This window comes from Heptranchias perlo, chromosome 10 (assembly GCF_035084215.1).
Source record: "Heptranchias perlo isolate sHepPer1 chromosome 10, sHepPer1.hap1, whole genome shotgun sequence".
Taxonomy (NCBI): Eukaryota; Metazoa; Chordata; class Chondrichthyes; order Hexanchiformes; family Hexanchidae; genus Heptranchias; species Heptranchias perlo.
The window spans coordinates 34,206,466-34,230,869 of NC_090334.1; the positions used below are offsets into that span (position 1 = coordinate 34,206,466).

A 24,404-nucleotide genomic window follows, 5' to 3' on the forward strand; every position below is an offset into this window, starting at 1 on the left:
GCTGTCTGTTTAGTAATGAAGATTGTTTCATAAAAACATATTAAGTGAGAACGGGCCACATCGATATTATTTCTTGTCCAAAACCATACAGATGAATGACTCTGAAGCATTATTGTTTGATAACAGCAGCATTTCTAAAAAATAAATATCTAATTCTATAATTTGTATTTTAGTACCTTGTTACCATTAGTACTTGATCACAAAAAATACAGGCTTATCTCATGCTTTAAAATCATGTTTACTTTTCCAATGGAATGTTTCAGTCTTTTGTATATAGACTGGAAAATTGTACTTTAAAAAAAAATACTCCTGGCTTGATGCTCAGCCTCCTATGTGCCTCAATATTGCTCAGTCTTGGCTAGTAAAATAGTTTTTATTTTTTTAAATCTATAAATGATTGTTTATTCCACAAAATGGCTGCAAAGTTTTTTGTGTATTCAAACACAGGCTAATGTTTCATTTAACATCCATCTGCAGAGTATTTAATGTATTCAAGAACAATGTGCAGATTTGTGAGTTCCCAGCCACATGACATCACAGACTAGTAATGAATGCTGAGAAATTCTCAGTCAACTGTTAACATATCTGCCACCATTGATTTTATTTTCATAAAGTTTTTATAAAATGAGCAGAAATATTATTATACGGGAAGATCCAGATTTTTTCATTACATGGAGCGATACAGGATGAATGAAAATGAACTTGACTGTTTAAAGTAATAACTGGTTACATAAAACCAGAAACTGCAGAAAGGTCAAATACTGAGTCATTTAATAATGTTGCAATGAAAGTCATAGATGGAGAGAGAGAAAAAAACACACACACAATCGTGTTTGTGTAAAACCATAACTTTGTCCTGATTGCAGGGACCATTTTATTATCTGAAGACAACAAACTAGAGAGGCTGGAGACATAATTCATCGTTTTCAAAGCTACCTTCCAATACAACTTGTTTACTGCCACTACTGGATTGCCAAATTGTTGACCAGCATACAAGGTAGCATCCAACTGCAAAGTCAGTTATTTTGTTGCTCACATATTCAAGTTATCTTAAGAATTCCCATGGAACTATACTCTGCTATTAAAGGCAGCAGCAGAAAGAATTTCACATTCTTTCTTCTCCGGACAAAGTTAACACAAGTTCGATATAGTTAACCACAACGTATTTAGAAACAAGAACAAATTCCATACCATTGGAGGATAAAAGTAAAAGATTTACTCAGATTAATCACAATGAAGCACGATGAAGATTGTTCATTGTAACCTTAGAAGAAATGTGAATTTTTTGCACAATGATATTATATTTAATTTCCATATGAATAGGAAAATTCAAATAAAGCTGTAAGATATCAGTTTCATGTACATGGTAGATAAATGTGAAACAAATATTCTTCATTACAATCAGTAGGTGACCATTCAAGCATCTTCAATGGGGAAAGATAGAAAAAATGCCATAAATAAAATAATCATTCAACTGCTTTTAAATAGAGAAAAGAAAATAAGCCATCAAAATCTATTAATCATTACCATTTCAACCTGGAAATAATCTGTATAAAGTGCAATATTAGACCTAATTATTTAAAATGGTCATAATATTTAACACATCATGTCAATCTTGCTATAAAGTTAGAACAGATCTTATATTCTTAAGTATAATTAGGTTGGCACAGAATTCTATTTTGTGCAATATTGGTTTGCAGATTAATTCTCCTAAAAACATTTTCACTGAAAAGTAGGCTAAACAACAGCCAGTACCAGCTCTATTATGGATAAGAGTGGAAGTCAACACACAAATTATCATTTAAAAACACAGCATTAAAATGGGAATACTGTGGAGGGACGCTTGTCTTTGGAGCTGATGAAAAGGTCATGTGAATTACCACCATTCAAAGGCTTAGCTCATTGGTCAAGTTTCACCATGGATATCGTCATGAGGAAAAGGTTGTAGCTTGTCCAGAAGCTGGAGAACAACAAAAATAGGTAAATTAACAATGTAAAAAGGATTAATGAAAAATTAAGCAATATATCACAATTATTTTTTAAAAGAATAAATAAAGTTTATATTATACCTGCTCGATTACGGTACCTAGTTCTGGCTTCAGCCCTCTCCTCTGCATCAAAGTACCATACAGTTATGGCATATCTAGAACATAAAAATATTCTGTAGGAACTAAATTCACAAATTTCTCTACAAATATCTGAGGTTTTTTTAAAAAAATCCTTTTTGTCTGCAATAGTCTAGAAAACTATTTTGAACACAAAGGGTCTATCCTCACATGGGTGATGAGTCAACAGGTCGCTATCTTCACGCCAGTAGCTACACAACACCTGCTGGGTTTTCAGTCCTGCCGGTGTTTCATTTAAGTAAGGGGCAGGTCAGCAGCAATTGACCAATGCTCCTGGTTTCCTACTGATGGCTCAGTTGTGGTGCAACAGTCCTTAACACCACTTCAAGAGTAAACCTTTTAAAACTACACAAGGGTAGCAGCCTCATCATCAGTGGGGAAGGATTTCAGCTGTGAATTGCATTTTTTTTCCTGTTTTAAACCAAGCTGAATCAAACATACTGCCTTCAGTTTCCACTTGTAATTAATCAATGGACCACTGCTATCAGCCAACACAAAACAGCCATGATCATTTCTTGCTGCCAGTAGAGCCTCCCACCTGTTCTCTGCGAAACAGTTATTTGTTGGGGGAGACTTTAGGTATCAGCTTTCTTTGGAGTTGGACAAAAGTTACTCGCTTTCTCTGGTTATGGTACATTACAGATTGCATAGCACTTTAATGTATGTACCATGGGTCCCACATAACTACACACATTTAGCTGAACTTATTTGTAAAACAACAATACTATCTCCATCTCATTTAAAGTGAATTATTGATCAAAAATCACACTTATGATAAGTCACAGGGTATTTTCATTGTGCTCTTAGGCATTTTGCTCTTTCTTTATGGCTGGTATTCATTTCATTTCATGGAACAATCTTAATATTGTGGCACTTGATATTGGTAAGACCAAGATAGCAAAAACACAGTTGATACTTTACAAATCAGAATTGACAAATTTGAAGATTCTTGTTTGCAGGAATGTGCTCTCCAAGCAAACTGTGCACACATTATATCAGAGGCACTAAAATGATGAAAGATAACCTTACAGCCTTTGAAGTTTGAAGACAACTCATTCATTTTTTAATGAGTCAATGTACTGAATACTAGAGTAAAACTTCACTTACATCAAAAGACATTGTGGACGGTAGACTTTGTGATATTGGTGCTTGCCATTTATCCATGGTGACCAAAAGAACCATAAAGCTGCCTTCTAAGTTGTGCAAAATGACAATCAGACCAGTAGGAGGCTTGAACTCAAACTCTTCCCCTGGTTTACTCTCACATTGAAATCTGGCATTAGTCTTCAACTATACTGAATATCTTGTGGATTCCTTTTCATTATTTCCATCAGGAGTTATACTGTAATGAAGATGAACCATGTTCATTGTCGCTACAAAGGGTAATTTTATGAAATCATGCTCCTGGTATGCAGCCTTGCACTTGTATGCCCCATTAATTTTAATGGTCAGAAAATCGTGGGAAGCGCACCCCCAAATTCCTAAAATGTGCTTCTGGTGGGCCAGACTCCGTGCCAAGAGCACAATTTTGTAAAATTACCCCCATGGTCGTGTAGGGCAGGGGTGTCTAAACTTTAGTCTTCATGGAAGACAAAAGGCAGGTGGGGACTAAGTGGGGGATGCGGAGGGAGGGCAAGTATAGGCTGTAGAATTCTGGTGCAAGTTTGATGGCGCAGGAGTTCTGCCTGCCTTGAAGCCGATTTTCCACGGTCAGGGTCATTTGCATTTTGGGGGGGGGGGGGGGGGAGGGAGGAGAGCGGGGGTCCTTGTCCTCTGCCAAGAGTCTGCCTGGAGATTATCTATTGATAGCACTCTCACTTCTGAGTTGAAGAGTTGTCTCAAACCCTACTCCAGGACTTGAGCACATAACCTTGGCGGACACAGTACTATGCTGAGGTAGTGCTGCATGGTCAGAGGTGATGTCTTTCAGATGAGACATTAAAGTTGATGCCCTAGCTGCCTTTTACTAGACTCAAGTGAACACAAAAGATTTCATGGTACTACTCAAGAAAGGACATGGCGTTCTCCCAGTATCCTGGACAAATTCCTCCCTCAACCAACGCTGCCAAAAACAGATGAAATATTCATTTATTTTATTTGCTGTTTGTGGGACCTTGCTTTGTGCAAATTAGCTGCTATGTTTGCTTACGTAACAGTGATTGCACTTCAAAAATAATTTGTTGGTTGTGAAGTACTTTGGGATGTGATAATATGCTATATAAATGCAAACTCTTTCTTCAATTGCTGAACATCAGCAACTAAATCTCTGACATGTTGCGCATCAGCCTGAACATCAGGCAGATGTTGTTCTTAACTGGGGTCTTGACACAGAAGCCCTCTTCTGGTTGAGGTGACCAATGGTCTGATTTAGATTAAGTCCAGACAGTGGCATAGCAAATCTGAATTTGTGAGCAATATTTTGAATCTCATCATTATCTCAATTATGTCTGGGATCACTCCTTTTACTTGGTGTGGATTCTTAAATCTGGCCTACATCAGAGGTTGCAAGTGCTCAGCTGTACAGTAATATTTGTGAATCAAAACTGTTTCTCAAATCCTAACGATAAAATCAGAGTTCTCCTTAGCTTAATCTTTAGGAGTTTGGGAATTTTGCAGTATCTCTGTAAAGAGTCATCTACTGTGGTGTTATTGACCAGAAATAGTGAACACGCAATTAACCAAAAAAAGGAATAAACATGAACCTCTTGGTCACAAATTTATTGTCATGAAGTTGCAGGTCAGATTTTTAAAATCTAACTAATGGAGAGGTCCTGGTGAAAATATTTAATTTTTTTCCATAATTTTTCTTTTACTGATGTTATCAAAACATACAAATGGAAGAGGTCCTGCTAAGGGAATATCAGAAGCTAGGAACTAAATTAAAAAACAAGACCTCATGGGTGATGATCTCGGGATTACTACCCGAGCCATGTGCTAATTGGCACAGGGATAGGCAGATCAGAAAGGTGAATGCGAGACTGAAAGATTGGTGTGGGAAGGAGGGGTTCCATTTCATGTGACACTGGCACCAGTACTGAGACAGGAAGGAGCTGTACCACTGGGATGGGCTCCACCTGAACCAGAATGGGACCAGAGTCCTAGCGGAAAGGATAAATAGGGTGGTGGATATGGCTTTAAACTAGCAAGATGGGGGAAGGGATCTGGAGCAATAACAAAAGCTTAAAGATAAAAGACACAGGAGAAGAGTGTAAAGGTCAGACCAGAATAAGGAATAAAGATCACATAAACAGTCAAGGAACAAATACAGTTATAAAACAGAAGTATAAAAAGACTGTTAAAAATAAAGTAAAAGGAACAACAATTAAAGACGAATTAAACTGCCTGTACAGCAATGTACACGTTGTCCAAAATAAGACGGGGGAACTGGAGGCAATAATCCGTAGTGAGGAACAGATGTAGTAGGAATAACTGAATCATGGCTACATAAATAACAAGACTAGCAACTAAATATGCAGGTTATAACATAATCAGAAAGGATAGGGAATGAAGAAGGTGAGGGGGGTGTGGAGTAGCTGTACTAATTAGAGATAACATAATGGTAGTAGAAAAAAGGGACATCACTAACAAATAGATAGACACAGAATCCATATGGATTAAAATAAAAGATAAGAAGGGATCGATCACACTAATAGTGGAAAGAAGGTGGAGGAAGAAATATGTAAGCAAATATGAGAAATGAGTAAAGGACATAGAATAATAATCATGGGAGACTTTAACTACCCCCAAATAAATTGGCAAGAGGTAGGTAAAGTGGTACAGGGAATGGAGTTTTTACAATGTGTGCAGGACTCCTCTCTTACCCAGTATATAAAAAGCCCAATGAGAGAGGAAGCACTGCTGGACTTAGTAATGGGAAATAAACCAGAACAGATAAGAGAAGTAAGTGCAGGGGAACATCTAGGCAATAGCGATCACAACATAATAGGCTTTAAGATAAACATTGAGAAGGGCATAAATAAGACAAAGTCCAAAGTAATAAATTGGAAAAAAGTTGATCTTAAGGGATGAGAATGGAACTAGGGAAAATAAACTGGAAAAATTTACTGACCAAGAAATAGAACAACAGTGGGAAACATTTAAAACGGTGACCAATAGAGTCCAGGAGAAATATATCCCACTAAAAAGCAAGAACAAACTAGCCAGTAGTGACACACCATGGATGAATAAAGAAATAAGGGCAAAATTGAAACTAAAGAGAAAGGCATACACTTAGTACAGAAACAACAAAGGAGAGGATGACAAAAGGGAATACAAATAGGTTAGGAAAGAAGTCAAAAAAACAATTAGGAAGGCAAAGAGAAACTACAAAATTAAATGATCAAGGAATATAAAAAAAAATAGTAGAGTATTCTACAGACACGTAAATAACAAAAGAAAAAATCAGGATAGGGATAGGGCCACTAAGGAATACACACGATAAACTCACAGGTAATGACAATGAAATAGCAGAAATATTAAATAATTACTTTGCCTCAGTATTTACCAGAGAGATTAACACAGTGAGCATGACATTAGAAGAGATCAAAACAGATATAAAGACATTTAAGATAGAAAGGGCAGAATATAAATGATAAACTAATCAAACCTAGAGAGGATAAAACCCCTGGTCCAGATGGACTGCATCCACACATATTAAAAGAAGTTAGGGAAGAGAGAGCAGACGCGCTATTTATATGTATATATAAAAATTCATTAGAAAAGGGAATAGTGCCAGAGGACTGGCGGACAGCTAATGTGATTCCTATATTTAAAAAGGGAACTAAAACAAGTCCAGGGAACTATAGACCAATTAGCTTAATGTCGGTGGTAGGAAAGATAATGGAATCCTTACTCAAAGATTTAATAGAAAAACATCTAGAAACCGAAAATATAATAAAGAATAGTAAACACAAATTTCAAAAGGAAAGGTCATGCTTGACCAACCTTATTGAATTCTTTGAAGAAGTAACAAAGGGTAGACAAGGGTAATGCAGTAGATGTAATATATTTGGATTTTCAAAAGGCCTTCAATAAGGTATCGCATAGTAGACTCATGACTAAGGTCAGAGCATGTGGAGTCAGGGGACAAGTGGCAGAATGGATAGCAAGTTGGCTACAAAACAGAAAACAGAGAGTAGGGGTTAAAGATAGTTACTCAGACTGACAAAGGTGGGAAGTGGTGTTCCACAAGGATCAGTGCTGGGACCACTGTTCACCATTTACATAAACGATTTGGATTCAGAAATCTGAAGTACAATTTCAAAATTTGTGGACCAAATTGGGGCGGGTATAGTTAATACTGAGGAGGACTGCAACAAAATACAAGATGACATTAATAAACTTGTAAAATGGCTGTGTAATTGGCAAATTAATTTCAATATAGATAGGTGTGAGGTGGTACATTTTGGTAGGAAAAATAAGGAGGCCACATACTCCTTGGAAAATAAGAGTCTGAATGGGGTAGAGGAGCAGAGGGATCTGGGGTTACAGATACACAAATCGCTAAAAGTAGCGACGCAGATTAATAGGTCCATAAATAAAGCACTGGGGTTCATTTCTAGAGGGATAGAATTGAAAAGCAGGGAAGTTATGTTAAACTTGTACAGAATCTTGGTTAGACCACACTTGGAGTACTGGTCTCCATATTATAAAAAGGATATAGAGGCACTGGAGAAGGTGCAAAAAGATTTACTAGGATGATACCAGAACTGAGAGGTTATACCTGTCAAAAATTGAACATGCTCTTTTCTCTTGAAAAGGGAAGACTGAGGGGTGACCTAATAGAGGTCTTTAAGATAATGAAAGGGTTTGATAGGGTAGACATAGAGAAGATGTTTCCACTTGTAGGGGAAACAAGAACAAGGGGCCATAAATATAAGATAGTCACTAATAAATCCAATAGGGAATTCAGGTGAAATTTCTTTATCTAGAGAGTGATTAGAATGTGGAACTTGGTACCGCAAAGAGTAGTTGAGGAAGCTATCATAGATACATTTAAGGGGAAACTAGATAAACACATGAGGGAGAAAGGAATAGAAGGATACTTTGATAGGGTTAGACGAAGAAGAAGGTAGGAGGCTCGTGTGGAGCATAAACACCGGCTGGACCTGTTGGGCTGAATGGTCTGTTTCTGTGCTGTAGATTCTATGTAATACAGTTTAAAATGTTGCATTCTGTGGGCTGTTAACTGTTAAAACTGACCATCAGGAACCTATAGATTTCAAAATTTATTGCCACTCTGCTTCAGAACGACAAAATAATTTCAAGTTCTCTAACTGACACCAATTGGACAAACTACACTAAATATTTTTCATATTAGGAACCTCGGTAGAGCTCTAAGGTGACCCCAACAGGGACTTACCTGACAGAATATGCTGGCTGCACTTCATGTGGATTTCTTCGATCAGACCAGAACAACAACAATCTATCAAATATTGGCTCAACGTCAACTACATAGGACTTTCCTTCTGGAAATATTCGAAGAATACCGCCATCCACCTAAAATATGCATTAAATTACAATAGATTAGCTAAGAAATAACTGATTTGGAAAGACAATTGCAGCATATTTTAATAGTGATACATTTGCTGTAATTTTTTTCATGATTACTATTATCCTAAAGATAAATAATGGACTAAAGTTAACAGAGGTAAAACACTAAAAATGGAATGAAAACAAATTAAACTAGTAACACCAAGTGCTGTTGAATAGAAAACATAACATATACTATATTGAACACATTAAGACCAAAAAAACACGGATCAAGGCATAAAAATAAGGACACTGAAAGGCTTCTTCTAGCAGGAGTAACCAGCCATAGCAAGTGCTGGCAGATCTCCAAGCCAGATAGAGTCTGATAGGGGAAACGTTGCCAATATGCAAGTTATCATGTTTTCAAAACAGCCTGATCTTTTCTGGAGATCCAAACATAATGGGACAGACTTTCAGGTTGGGCGCCGAAGGGGCGCGATATTGGCGGTGTGCCCGTGGTGCCTGCCCAACAAGGCAGTCAAGGGCCCAAATCACGTGCTGATTCAGGACTCATTAATATTTTCTTGGCGAGCTGCAGGCGCTAAGCGGGCACACCACTGCAGCTGGTCGGTCTAGTGAGGAGGAAAATCGTCCGGCAACTACACGTAGCCGGCCAGCAGGCAAGGCATGTTCAGGGGGTGGGGGTGAGAGGAGGCCGGGGGAGGCGAGAACGGCCAGCCAGCCGGAGGATTTTTGTGGGGCCACAGAGGAGCATTGCTGCTCCTCCGTGGCCCCACAAAAACCTTTTTTAAAAAAAAAGTTACTTTTTAAGGAGCGGCCTCCAGCGGTCCCTTTAAGGACCATCGTTGTGGCTTCTCAACGCCTGGAGAAAGTGGGACTGGCATGCGACGCGCATGCTTCGCACATTTCTCCTTGAAAGCTGCAATCGGGGTCCTACATTAGGTGTAGGATCTTGATTTGCATATTTAAACAGCCTCATGCCTGCTTTGGGCAGGGATGTTGGGCGCCCATTTAAAGATCTGCTTGAAAATTGATTCAGTCTGGCAAATGGCTACACATGGTCCTCACCAGATTTTCAACTGCCGATTGTCTGTTTAGCAAGCGTGGAATGGGTGGCCAGCAGTTGAAAGTCTTCCCCAATGTGCCATTCAGGTAACAAAACTGATCGTGCGAATTAAACAAAATGGGGTACCGAGCAGAAAGGATAGTTGTTTCATCAGAAATTCACATTATAACATCCTTCTTTCTATTGCCACATCCCATTAATGACCAAGAGGAGAGTGGGTGATCTGTTCCTAAACCTTCACCAACACTGCTCTGAAGCCGACCACTATTCAATGTGCAAGAGTAAAGCGTGGATGACTCACTCTCTAACGTTTCCTCTCTCCTGACGTCTGCTGCACATTTCTGTACAGCAGCACAATGGAAACCAGAATCTCAGCAGCGCACGTTGGGGGGAACCCACAGATTTTAACCCAGATCTCACTAATCCATGTAATGCATTGGTGCGCCAACATGTGTTACCATCATAAAGGAATCGTTTATTGCATGATGGGATTTAAAAATATATAAAAAAACATATTTCCATCTCTTCCAAAACTGTCTTGAAATACAGTTGCTGGTACTGCTGCTTACAACACAAAATAAACTATAAAATCAGTAGGACAATAGAAACTTTTTTTAAAATATGGTAAAATCGCTTTATATGTCAGCTTTCTTTAAAAAGTGCTGTCTCAAATAATACAATACAAAACAAAATAAATCCACATAAATATACAATCAAGAAAGCCGGTCTAAACAATTTCCTGAGGAGGAAAAGAATATTTCATACCTTTGCATCCCAGTTTTTATTCAGGTAATAAATGCAGGTCACACAACGACCATCACCAGTTGGGTTGTCAACATGCTGAACATACCCTGTTCCATTCCCTGGGTAGCAGGCTACCATTGCCTGTAAAGGAAAGGGAAAAAGTTTACTTGCAAGCAATATTTCTTTATTTATTAGTTCTAGGTTAGCCGGTAACAGTGCATATTTAAGCAGATCACGTACTATGTCATCACCACCAATACCAAATCCAATCCATGACTTATTAACATCAGATGCACTTGTTGTAAGATTTGTTTGGCATTGATAGACTTATAGGAGAAAGCTGTTACAAAAACTGAAGCTGTTCAGATTGAGGTATCAGCCAGTCTTGGTTCTCTAAAGTCTATCATTTTGCTATTAGGTTATGTTTGTGGTCATTTTTTTCAAATACATCTGAAACCAGTATTGACAAATTAAACAGGAACCACTCGGATATTGAGGTTTCCATGGTAAAATTAAATACATTTATTATCAGACCAGTAGGTCTTCTGTGGCATTGCTCACAAGGAATTGAAGGAACTGCTGATACAACTGGAGCACTGCACAGTGGAACAGAGATTGTATTATTAGGTGACAACGTGAATGAAATATAAAGGAGGGGTTTTATGATTGACTTTCTGTGGTCCTGCCATAGCGAAGATCTTGAAGCAATCTTGTGAGCAGAGTCATAAGATGCTGCGAAGGGGAGAAGAAAGGAGAAAGGGGGGAAAAAATCTTGTGATTTGTGCAAAAAATGTAAAGAATGTTTGTTGAAATTATGTGTAAGAAAGAAATCCTTCATTTGTAACAGTAATGCAGAACATGTGCTGTGAACAGTGAGTGAAAAGCACCAAGAGGAGGAGTTACTTTGTCATTGGGTTAAAAAGGAGAGATAATCACCAGAGTGAAAAGCAGAGTGGGAGAGAGAAAGCCATTGTCAGTAGCGGGTAAATATTGGGAGTGTGGATGGAGCGCAATGGTAGCAACTGTTTGTAGTGTGCTTGCTTCTTGGAGGTGCTGCTCGACATTGCATAAGTTCCTTCTCTTTGAAGCAAGAGATCTGCTGTTTCGTGTTCTCAATTGTGTGTAAATAAAACAAAGGGTAACAAAATAACTAACTCAATGTAACAATAATAATATAGAATAGCAATTACTGTAAGCTAATTGCCCAAAAATGGCCTCAAGTTCCTTGAGCAAAAATAAAAAGCAAATATATGCCTTTACTATAATTGTGTCAAGACAGCTTAAATCTGTCATATTGTTTCCAACATCGGTCAGTAATATAGTAAAAATATTTTTATATCTACCATAGATAGATTAAGCCAAAAGTAATTACCGTAAGATATGCCCTATTTAAATAACTGCTCTCAGAATGGACATTCAACAAATTGGGAGTGCCTTTCAATCGTTTCCTCTACCTCCTAGCAATTCTAGCAGGTAGCCATCTTCCGTGAACATGGTTTGCTGAAACTGGTACCCAGAATACTGCTTATCACAAATCTAAAAGCTAAACAATTAAATGCTAAACAACCTCTTTAAAAAAAAGTCTTCTTACAGTTTTGCAAAAAGGTAATTTGAAACATAATACTTTGTTTCTTGCAACTGTTAAGTTTCACTTGTCTATGTACATTGAAAAATAGAATTACTTAATGTCTTGCTAATGGGACGTGAGAGAAGTGATTACTAGGAAATGACATGTCATTGAACATCTGCTGTAGGTCTAAATGCTCAGGCAGGTCATACCTAGTTGTAGCAACTAACCACTGTTGGCTCAAACTGTTCAGTGGATATAAAAACATTTTTTTGTTGCAAGAATAAGTACATATTTAAGGGACTGGCTGTTTTGACTTAAAGGCTTAAGATGAGTATAAATTGTTTCTGATACGTTTATGGATCTTATGCTAATAATTTACTTTTGAACGACCCATGTCTACAATGCAATGCAAGAATAATTTAGAGCCAACCAAGAATCAGCACACAATGTAGTGACACAAATGTAGTTAGCATTGTAAATGTAGATCCTGATACAATTTAGTTCGAATAGGTTCATCTCTAGTTGACTTTTATGACAAACTAAAAATCTACAATCAATAAAAATTGGATACTTATAAATGTGCTTAAGACATGTATTTTACCATGAATGCACAAAACCTTGAGTTTTAAATGTAATTTGTGAAAGACCAAGTTATATATTCTACCCAACTTATTCTTGTGCACCTTCACAAGCTCGGGATTGGAATTGGTCACCCATCTGCCCTCTTGGCAGTGTGTAGCCCAAGACAGAAAATAATTTGGTGTGGACAAGGAAGGAGAGGAAGTTTCTACCCTCATTAAAAATATACAGTAGTTACAGATGGAGACTTTATCAGCAGCATATGTCAGACAGTGAAACCTTAAAACTGAGCTGTGTTTAGGGTTCCCAACCCTCCCGGAATAACCATGAGTTTCCTGGAATCAGGGGTTCCTCCCTCGAGCGCTGCCTCCAACAACCCAGCAGATCACCGATTTAAAGTTCCCCCTGCAGTACCCTGCGCCCCCCCCACCCCCGCTCAGTGACACTCCAGCACGCAGAGCGCCGCAACCGCGTCGAGGGAGCTGGAGAGTCGGCATTCGGGGGGGGGGGGGGGAAAGCTCTGAAATGGGGAGGGGTTCCTCGGTTTCCCCTCTTTCTCTGCCCTCTGTTTCCCCTCTTTCCCTGCCCTTGTGTGGACCTCCTGGTTCTTGGAATTTGTTGCACAACTGCTGCTGGCGCAAAACCACGAGCAAAAATACTCAACCACAGGGAACCCAACCCTTATACAATAAATGCAATAACATTTGTAGAAGTCGTGTGATCAGATGCCACACAATCAGGCATCATATGGTGTGGTTAGAATGTCACATGATCAAACCTCCAGGAATGCCTCTAACCAGGAAATGCAATCACAATTAAAAGAATAGTTTTAAACTTTAAAAAAATTAGAATTGATAGATACACTCAAATTGAATTCAGCCAGTTTAGGTTTTACTAATGGTTTTCAGAACTGGGCAACAAGAGAGCAAATTCCACCAGTAGCTCAACTGAGATTACAAACCTCAGCAAAGACAGATTTGGCATACACGACATACTGCACGCTTAATAAAATATAACCTTGGACTTTTTTAATGTTTTAACTCAATATATGGTTACATGTTGAGTGGCTATCTATAGTTATCAATAGGAGAAAGTTTACATCCAAAAAAGTATTCAGAAATTATATTTTAGTCAGAAAGCAGTAGATAGAAAACTACAGAAATGTATAAATATTATCAAAGTTGGTTGTAATACCAATTCAGCCCTAGGTTATGAAAGATGGTTTGCTTAGTGAACCAAGGGGTAGCAACAACATCTTATCTCAAATTAATATTACATGTATTGATCACACATCCTGCATTTAATTAAAGCTCTGCACAAAAATTAACAGTACAGTATTACTTTTTTCATAGCTCAAGTGTTCCAATCATATATTCTGTCACTGACAAAACAGCAGATTCTGTTGGCAAGTGAGCTGAATGAAATGAGATCAGTGTTATGCTCTGCATAGATCTGCAAATATTTCATGCCTTAAGTGTACAGCGAAGTACGTGCTGACAGTCATGAACTGAAATCCACACCAGTTGCAAAACTATTGATTTCATTCCAATAATTTATACTTCAGCTTGACTTTGTAAAGAAAGACAGCACAGCTCAGGGACCAATCCATTATCATAATGTACAGACTTTACTGGTCTTGTTTTGAGGTGGCAAGTATTCAAAACACAAACAGAACCACTAAGCCACAAGAGAAGCTCTCTAGGAATAATGGTACCTGCTTGATATGGTCTGACAATATTATCATATTGCCACATACCGTATAATCCATAGAGTTTCAATTAACTGCTACCTAATAAATATCCTGCACCCCATGGCAATATGATCCATATATTTAAATACGCTCTAACCAAAAATATACCTTAATAAGCAAAAATACTTTACTAACCATTTTCTGCATAGCAGATTTTTAAAATAAGTATTCAACCCTTTACAGAAATTACTTTCAAAATAAATCATTGTAATTTTAATATATGGTAATGGGTGTATTGTCAAAATATAATATTTTCACTCTTCGTAATCACTGTAATGTATACACATTATTAGCTACGCAGGGTAACATTCAGATTTCAAGCCAAATGGGTATGCTAGTGTATCGGCTATGTTATTGGACAAGTATTCTAGAAGCCTGGGCTACTAATCCAGTGAATGTAAATTCAAAACCCTCCATCGCAGTTTGAGAATTTAAATTCAGTTTAAAAAAGAATCTGGAAATAAAAAAAGCTGGTATCAGTAAAAGTGACCATGTGGCTGTTGGATTGTTGTAAAAACCCAATTGATTCACTAATGTCCTTATCCAGTCTGGCCTAAATGTAATTCCAGTCCCACACTAATGTTGACTCTTAACTGCCCTCTGAAGTGGCGTAGCAAGCCACCCATTTGTACTAGGAATGGGCAATAAATGCTGGCCTTGGCAGTGGCGCCCACATCCCAAGCATGGATAAAACAAAGAAATGAATAAAAGATAGTCTGGTATTAAATTCCAACCAGTGAATATCACCATCACACCATTTTAAACAAACATAAGACCACTAGACAGAGATCCGTTTTAGAACCAAAATAAGAGGCCTCGAACGGATTTGATGGAGCAGTAAATCCATTCAGCTACCAGCTTGCGTGGTGCATGATGTTACGAGGAAATTTCTTGATTAAACTTGCAAACTAAAAGTTAATTTTCTTATTAAGTGACTGATCCTGCAGCATTTTATAGCAAAGCATGCTAATGATATCTACCAGAACACTGGTACTGTACCATTTATTCCGTGTTGATTTCTTGTATACAATATGGGATTCCTAAAATTTAACATGATCCAATCCAAATCTTTGGTATGCTGAAATAGAAGGGCCTAGAAACAGGCATAAAATGGGCGCCTCAGGATCCAAAAGTGCACCGCCCACCATACTGGTAAAGGCTTCTCCATAGGCATCCAGGGCGTATGCAAATAGGGGAGCCTGTTTGAGGTCCCCTTTGCAAAATTCAATTGGGAATGATAGCTGCGAGCCACCTCTCGCCACCCTGCTGACTGACCCCCCCCCCCCCCCACCCCAGGACTCTCCTAATGATCTCGGCCAGCTGATTTTAGTGAGTCCAAGTCCAATCTATCTAAAGCCTCAGTTAAAACAATAAAAATTGTTTTGTCACAATCTCAATTTATTTAATGATCTGGAAAAAGAGTCAACCTGGGTATGCAGAGCTACAAAAGTAATTTCAGCCTATTGGCTATTTATGCATACGTGGCTATGTTTTGTAGAGATTTAAATGCTCACTGACATTCAACCCAGATCATTACAGCTATTTGATTATTTCTTCTCTAGACTGTCAGATAAGATGCTGTGCACTTTGGGATTTACAGTCTCTTTTTGGAAGTGGGTGGGGGGGGGGGGGGGAGGGCGAAAGAACATATGCTGTCAATCTCTTAACAACGTAAACATGTATTTGCCCAATCACTGGTATATGTGTGACCTATTTCACTCGCCTTCTGACTCCCAGCTAATCAATGTCTATGTGATCATATTCAGTTATGAAGGGAGGAGTGGAGCGGAAAAAGCAAAATGATATAATTTTAAAATAAAAGAGCAGGAAGATTCAAGATCTGTGTTGAGTCAGCTAGGATGGTGACAAGAGTTCTGCAATTGGCCTCAGCATCCTGAGTTAGTGAGGGAAAAATCAACCAAGGTTCCCACATCTGATAGCTATTCAGAGATCCTTGCTGAAAGACACATATGTGGACATTGCGTTAGGATAAAATTGGAATATGTTGTAATGTCCTCATGCTTGAATACTAACATTTACAGTCAAACATCACAGATGAATGACTTGGGTAAGGTACTGGAGAATACCCGTGAACCTGTAACACAGCAAGGAATTAACACCTTTAAAATAGGGCAGAAAAGGAGAAAAGATTGCAAGAAAAGGACGAAGAAAAATAAAATTGTGGTGGCACTACAATTTGGTTCAGATGTGGATTTTGCATCCTGAAATTTATCCACCACCTCCTCTTAGAAATCATGTGATTTATGAACCTAGATAAATCAAGTGAATTCTATAAACAAACACAACAGCTTCCCACTACAAACTCCACTCTACCAGAGAAGCCAAACTTCCCAGAAGTAATAAACATCACCAGCTCAAGAATGAGATGTAATCAGCACTGGATGGGGGCAGCCTGCTCAGCCTAAGAACAGTCTGTGAATTTCTTAGCTACAAATCCTATAAAAGTACAACTGGTAAATTGAACAAAGAATGAAGGCATCTATAAATATTAATTCATTGTACTTTGATATGCCGTTGAATATAATTATTGGTATATATAATTTGTATCATATAATTTGCAACGCAATCGTGAACAGAAATGTTTGGGAGCAGGATAGCTGCTTCCGGTGAGGTTTGGCTTCCAGCCAACTGCTTGATGGATTAATGACAGTGCTACGTGCAGAACGTGAACACACTGATAGTCAAACTCCAGTGAAGTAAGCTATTGTACCAGTAAACACCTCAATCAAAGCAGAACTTGATAGTGCAATGCTGCAAATAAATAAAACATTGCCTATTTTGGGGCTAGTTAACATTAATTTTAAAGCCTCAGCAGTGAAATCAGGAGAAGCAATGTCTTTTTTTTCCCTTTCCTAAACCACAGTCTACATGCTGTGATATGAACACGTGTTTTAAATCTAATTTTCAAGAACCTATTATTATGTTTTCAAAAGCAGAGAAAAAGTTGGCATTTCTCTAGGATCAGCAACATCTAAGGAATGATTAATTTAAATAGAAAATCAGGCATTGTGGACCTGCAATTTCCCAACCAGTGCTCCCTGTGAGTGCTATACTTTGCCAGAAGTTCCTGGTCACTGAATCAACCTGCATGCTGAACTACACCAACATTTTTGAGATACAATGCAGTGTCACTCTGAATGAAGCATGTCTAAACTGGGTATTTAAATACCAGCTCAAAACAGGATGTTTTGACGGTTGTTTTGTATGAGTTTTTGCCGGGCTGCTGCAGTTTTTAGAACGTCACAGGAACTTTAGAATGGTGTTTTATTGCACACATTCCATGGCGGTGATCAGAATTGGTCTTCAATCATCAATTCCAAATGTGTTTCCAAGTTATTCACATATCCAAATATATTCTGGCTGCAAGTATTCGGATAAATGCAGTGTTCTGAAATGTATGTTAGTCTAATTTAGATGAAGTTTCTGTTTATAATGGCATAGCAATTGTATAGATGGGCGTTTAACTGGGATTGACTGCTTAAGTGAAGGATGAGGAAAAGGCAGGACTATGATTTTTTTTTCACTGCAGTCTGCTGTGATTTTGTCCGTCATATTGTGTGAAAATAGTGGTTTAATGAGCAAGAGGTGGTGCTACCAAATGCTTAGTCTCATATTCCCCTGAAAGCAAATAGTGATTGATTATATGTCATGGTCCAAAAATCCATGGCAATTCCAGTGGAGTTCAGCCAGAACGGCCACAAATTCATCTGCGACCTGGATACATAGGTCCTTAAACAGGAGTTACTAGTTATTTGTGCGGCTTTGCAAGGGTGGACTCTCTGCCTACCTTTAAAAAGCAATCAATGTTAAGGGGGGAGGGAGGAGAGTCCCTGCTCCCAGGCCCTCAGTCAGGACCAAGTGTACCAATTAGAGCAGGCAGGCCTGGTCTCACCAGATGTACCTGGCAAAAGTGGGGGCTCACCTAGGGATCGAGTCCTAGATCAAGGCCTGGAACCCTGAAGATGAGGGGACCAGAGATTTTTTTTGAGGATGTGTTTCTGATGATGGGTGGGGAAAATTGGCACCTGCCCAGGCCAGTTATCGTTGGCATTTCTTCGGTCTTTGGCAGAATGGTGGCGTAGATGTGCCCCCAAGCCACCTCATCCCCCAATCCCGCAGGGTACAAGCACTAACCCCTCTATACTTCAGGCACGGTCCAGGTGTGGGAAATGCTACTGAATGGGAACTCGCTCATTGGGGGTAGAAAACTGACATGGTGTTACAGACTTTTTGTTGGTGATCACAACAATCCATTGCATAGATTGTCTGAAAGGTCTACTGCAGAGCATACAACCTCAGGTGTGCTTATGCAGATGTGGAAGTATTCCTACAGAAAGTCAGGGACAGGAGGGAGGCACTATTTGAAATGGAAAATTGGAAGGTGCCAATAAGGGCAATTCAGGGACAATGGTGAGTGCTAGCCAGCCATGTAAGTGCGATCTCTATGACCCCACGCACTGCCTCTCAATGCAAGAAGAAGCTTAATGATCTTATCAAGTCAGGCAAGATAAAGGATTCAGGCATACCTTCTTAAAATGCACTCAACTAAGCATGTCTGCCACTTATAATGACCTGCTCGCATGCTCCTGATAAAGTGCTTGAATTGCTTACCATCAATGTCCAGAAGGCAGTAGGGTGCCCATTACACCTCAAACCTTTACCTGGAAGTGCTCCTTCACTTACAATTGTACATGCAATTGCCCTAAGTTCCACATGGAATCTAACTACTTGGTGCATGCACCAGTCATCCCCTCCCCATTACTGGTTGCATGCAGACACCTAGATTTTATTGTTTCTCATGGTGTCCTAAGGAATTTCTCATTTTTTTTGCATTCTTTTTAAAGGAGTAAACAGCCCGTAACTGATTGGCCGCAGGTAACGGATCCCTAAAGTTGAAGATTATTACCCCCTAAGAGGTGACCCTAAGATCCTGGCCAGAATGATCATCAAGGGTATTGGAGATGGGGACATAGAAAGGCATGTGTTAGCTGAGGATTTATCAGAACATTTGCTTCTCCTCCTACTGTACTTGTCATTAATTTTCAGTGAACCATATCAAGAAACCCTCATGCCACTCCTTTGACTAAAAATGACATATGAGCTCTGTTCCTCATGAAATCATTCTAACCTCTCTTCCTCTTTTCCCCTGCTAGAATTTCCGCAGTAAGAGGAAGTCAAAGGCCTCTCACTGTCTGATGATGCTAGTACTTTGCACCAAGCACCTTTACTCACTCTATCCTTCCCAAACATCAACCCAGAGATGTATACTCTTGGGGAGTTAGATAATGAGGAATCTATCACTAGATAGTACACTGGGACAAATACAGAGCATGAGTGAGCAGCAACATCTGATAGTGACACAAGCAAGAAGACATTGCTGGCCAGAGGGCCATATGGATCCACAACTTACATGCCCTATATTATAAAGTGCAGGAAGTGACGACAACAAGTAGAATGTTACAGTAGTTGAGCTGGAAGCAACAAAGGTGTGTATAAAGGTTTTTGCGGGAAAGTAGCTTGTCTGCCTGGAATCAAATTATCCTAACCAGGAGAAAGCAAGCATTGTTACAGATCCCCGGGCACTTTGTAATTGAGGTTTGACCCCCTCATTGGATTTACACTCCAACTGGTGTCAAACCAAAGTGGTGTGAGTCTCCTTTCCTAACTCTCCCAGGGAGTTTCTCTCAGCAGCCCGATTCTGACTCTGAATTTACACTGCAAGTTTTGCATCAAAACTTGCAATATATGCACTCAAGTGACTAAGTGTTTTAGTTTCCTCTTTGTGGGTTCCAGACTTCCTGCAACCATTATGTGCAAGCTGCATACAACTCATGCACATTAGTCACGTAGACACAGTCTTAATAAATTGCTTAAATAATGAAATATTCTTGAAATAAGCTCAGAAAATGAAATGTGCATTGTCAAACAATTTAAATCAGCAAATTGGCATGTAATTACTAACTGGCTAACAAATGATATATCCGATGTCAACGGTTTACTAAATATTTCCTCCTGCATTATTTGAGTTCATCATTAGCATCAGTGAATAGACATATATTGAATCACAAAGTAAAGAAAAAATCTAATTTGCACAATGAGTCAGGACATCCAGATTATAGTGGACAATATATTTATTTATACCATAAACTTTCATAACTTCTTAGTTTTAGAGGTGAAATTCCTGATGTAATGAAAAACAGGAGAATATTTCTCAAAAATCACAGCTGTGTACACCCAGGTCATTAATTATGGAGGAAAAACAGACATTTTGCTTCTTTTTGTTAAAAGGAGAATTTCATCCCCTTTGCTCTTAAAAAGTGCGGAGTTATTTTCATGGGCCCTGCGTTTAGTTTAAATATGTTTCTTGTCTCCTGCAGCTTTTAAAAGAAAACAGAAAGACTTGCATTTATATAGTGCCTTTCACGACTTCAGGATGTCCCAGTGCTTTACAGACAATTAAGTACTGCAGTGTAGCCACTGTTGTATTGTAGGAAATGCAACAGCCAATTCACATACAGCAAGGTTCCACAAATAGCAATGCGATAATGATCAGATAATCGTTTTTTTAGTGGTTGTTGGTTGAGGAATAAATATTGGCCAGAACACGGGGAGAACTCCCCTGTTCTTCTTTGAAATAGTGCCATAAGATCTTTTACGTTCATCTGAGAGGACAGGTGGGGTCTCAGTTTAACGCCTCATCCGAAAGATGGCACCTCCGACTGTGCAGCACTCTGACTTACAACAGACAATGCACTGCTCTCAAGTAAGCCTCAGAAAAAGACTCTAAAGCTGCATTTATATTAGTGTCAGTGAGGTGCTTGTGCTGCCAGTTTCCAAAGTGTGGGTCTCCCATCTAATGCAAATCTGCCAGATCTGCTATGGCCACATCCAGATACTAGTCGCAAATGTACCAAGACTGCCAGCAGAGTGGTAATTATGTGCAGTTTTGCTCACCTGCGTTGAAATCACCCAAACTTACTGTGTCGTCGCAGCCAAGATTGATCGTAGAGGTTGATGTGTAGCCATTTACAGAGGCAGAGCCTCCCCCAATGGAAACCATTGTAAGGAATCTTACAACACCAGGTTATAGTCCAACTGTTTTATTTGAAAATCACAAGCTTTCGGAGGCTTTCTCCTTCGTCAGGTGAGCGAGACTTGTGTTTGAACTTGTGTTCCCTTGTCCTAAACTCTCAACTTAGTTTGGAATAGTTTTCTGGATTTACCTTTTCCAGACTCTTTACTATCTTATATATCTCAATAACATTACCTCTCAAATATCTCCTTTAAACCCTGAAAAGTCCAAGTTTCTCCAATCTTTCAGCTTAACTCAGACTCCTAACACTTGGGTTTGACATTATTTTGGCTTTCTGTCGAATTACATTGAAACTACAGCACAGAAAGAGGCCATTTGGCCCAACTGGTCTATGCCGGCATTTATGCTCCACACGAGCCTCCTCTCTCCCCACTTCATCTAACCCTTTCAGGATACCCTTCAATTCCTTTCTCCCTCATGTGCTTATCTAGTTTTCCCTTAAATGCATCTGTGCTATTTGCCTCAATTACCCCATGTGGTAGCGCATTCCACATTCTTACCACTCTTTCGGTAAAGAAGTTTCTCCTGACTTCCCTATTAGATTTATTAGCCATTATTTTATATTTATGACCTCTAGTTTTGGATGCCTACCCTATCAAACCCTTTCATTATCTTAAGTACCTTCACCAGGTCATCCCTCAGCCTTCTCTTTTCTGGAGAAAAGTGCCTGAGCCTCTTCAGCCTTACCTGGTAAGGATATCTTCTCAATTCTGATATCATCCTTGTGAATCTTTTTTGCACCTTCTCCAATGCCTCTACATCCTTTCTATAATAAGAAGACCAGAACTGTGCACAATACTCCAAGTATAGTCTAACCATGGTTCTGTACAAGTTCTATACAGATATGTTATCCAAGATATATCTTCTAGAACTTGCATTGCTGTCCTGTACAAGCAATCCAGAATAAAACACCAGTCCCCGAATCCAGCAGTGGCAATATATATTTCCTTGTGATGGCCATTACTTTTTGCAGTGGTGGCGGTTTGCTGCTAGAAGCGTGGAGCTAATGCACCTTATTAGTATTTTGTGCTTCTGGAGGCATGTGTTAACATCAGTACTGGTGAAAAGGTCCTAACATCAGTAGTGGGGAAAATGCTAGAGTCCATTATAAAAGATGTGATAATAGAACACTTGGAGGGTATTAACGGGATTAGACAAAGTCAGCATGGGTTTATGAAAGGGGAATCATGCTTAACAAATCTACTGGAGTTTTTTGAGGATGTAACTAGTAGAATAGATAGGGGAGAACCAGTGGATGTGGTGTATTTGGATTTTCAGAAAGCTTTTAATAAGGTCCCACACAAGAGGTTAGTGTGCAAAATTAAAACACATGGGATTGGGGGGAATATACTCGCATGGATTGAGAATTGGTTGACAGACAGGAAACAGAGAGTAGGAATGAATGGATCTTTTTCCGGGTGGCAGGCAGTGACTAGTGGGGTACCGCAGGGATCAATGCTTGGGCCCCAGCTATTCACAATATATATCAATGATTTGGATGAGGGAAATAAATGTAACATTTCCAAGTTTGCAGATAACACAAAGCTGGGGTGGAATGTGAGCTGTGAGGAGGATGCAAAGAGGCTCCAATGTGATTTAGACAAGTTGGGTGAGTGGGCAAGAACACGGCAGATGCAGTACAACGTGGATAAATGTGAGGTTATCCACTTTGGTTGTAAAAACAGAAAGGCAGGTTATTATCTGAATGGTGATAGATTGGGAAAAGGGGAGGTGCAACGAGACCTGGGTGTCCTTGTACACCAGTCGCTGAAAGCGAGCATTCAGGTGCAGCAAGCAGTTAGGAAGGCGAATGGTATGTTGGCCTTCATTGCAAGAGGATTTGAGTATAGGAGCAGGGATGTCTTATTGCAGTTATACAGGGCCTTGATGAGATCACATCTGGATAATTGTGTGCAGTTTTGGTCTCCTTATCTAAGGATGTCCTTGCCATGGAGGGAGATTTATCAGACTGATTCCTGGGATGGCAGGACTGACGTATGAGGAGAGATTGGGTCGACTAGGCCTATACTCACGAGAGTTTAGAAGAATGAGAGGTGATCTCATCGAAACATATAAAATTCTAACAGGACTAGACAGATTAGATGCAGGGAGGATGTTCCTGATGGCTGGGGAGTCCAGAACGAGCGGTCACAGTCTCAGGATACGGGGTATGCCATTTAGAACCAAGATGAGGAGAAATTTCTTCACTCAAAGGGTGGTGAACCTGTGGAATTCTCTACCACAGAAGGCAGTGGAGGCCAAGTCATTAGATGTATTCAAGGAGATAGATATATTTCTTAATGCTAAAGGGATCAAGGGATATGGGGAAAAAGCGGGAACAGGGTACTGAGTTAGACGATCAGCCACGATCATTTTGAATGGCGGAGCAGGCCCAAAGGGCCGAATGGCCTACTCTTGCTCCTATTTTCTATGTTTTTCTATGTTCCAACCACATTTTTTTTTATTCGTTCATGGGATGTGGGCGTCGCTGGCAGGGCCAGCATTTATTGCCCATCCCTAATTGCCCATGAGAAGGTGGTGGTGAGTCGCCTTCTTGAACCGCTGCAGTCCATGTGGTCAAGGTTCTCCCACAGTGCTGTTAGGAAGGGAGTTCCAGGATTTTGACCCAGCGACGATGAAGGAACGGCGATATATTTCCAAGCCAGGATGGTGTGTGACTTGGAGGGGAACGTGCAAGTGGTGGTGTTCCCATGAGCCTGCTGTCCTTGTCCTTCTAGGTGGTAGAGATCATGAGTTTAGGAGATGCTGTCAAAGAAGCCTTGGCAAGTTGCTGCAGTGCATCTTGTAGATGGTACACACTGCAGCCACGGTGCGTTGGAGGTGGAGGGAGTGCATGTTTAAGGTGGTGGATGGGGTGCCAATCAAGTGGGCTGCTTTGTCCTGGATGGTGTAGAGCTTGAGTGTTGTTGGAGCTGAACTCATCCATGCAAGTGGAGAGTATT

General features: G+C 39.5%; 1 protein-coding gene across 2 annotated transcripts in view; it reads right to left on the reverse strand.

Annotated features, from left to right (window-relative positions):
- Nucleotides 1-832: 832 nt before the first annotated feature.
- egln3 (egl-9 family hypoxia-inducible factor 3) overlaps nt 833-24,404 on the reverse strand; it is a 35,330-nt gene continuing 11,758 nt past the window's right edge. For both annotated transcript variants that reach the window (XM_067991433.1, XM_067991434.1), the window contains exons 2-5: nt 10,450-10,569; nt 8,488-8,624; nt 2,070-2,143; nt 833-1,960 (exon numbers count right to left, since the gene is read on the reverse strand). In XM_067991433.1, the coding sequence (XP_067847534.1) occupies nt 1,929-1,960; nt 2,070-2,143; nt 8,488-8,624; nt 10,450-10,569 (363 nt within the window). In that variant the 3' untranslated portion in view covers nt 833-1,928. The remainder of the gene's footprint in view (nt 1,961-2,069; nt 2,144-8,487; nt 8,625-10,449; nt 10,570-24,404) is intronic.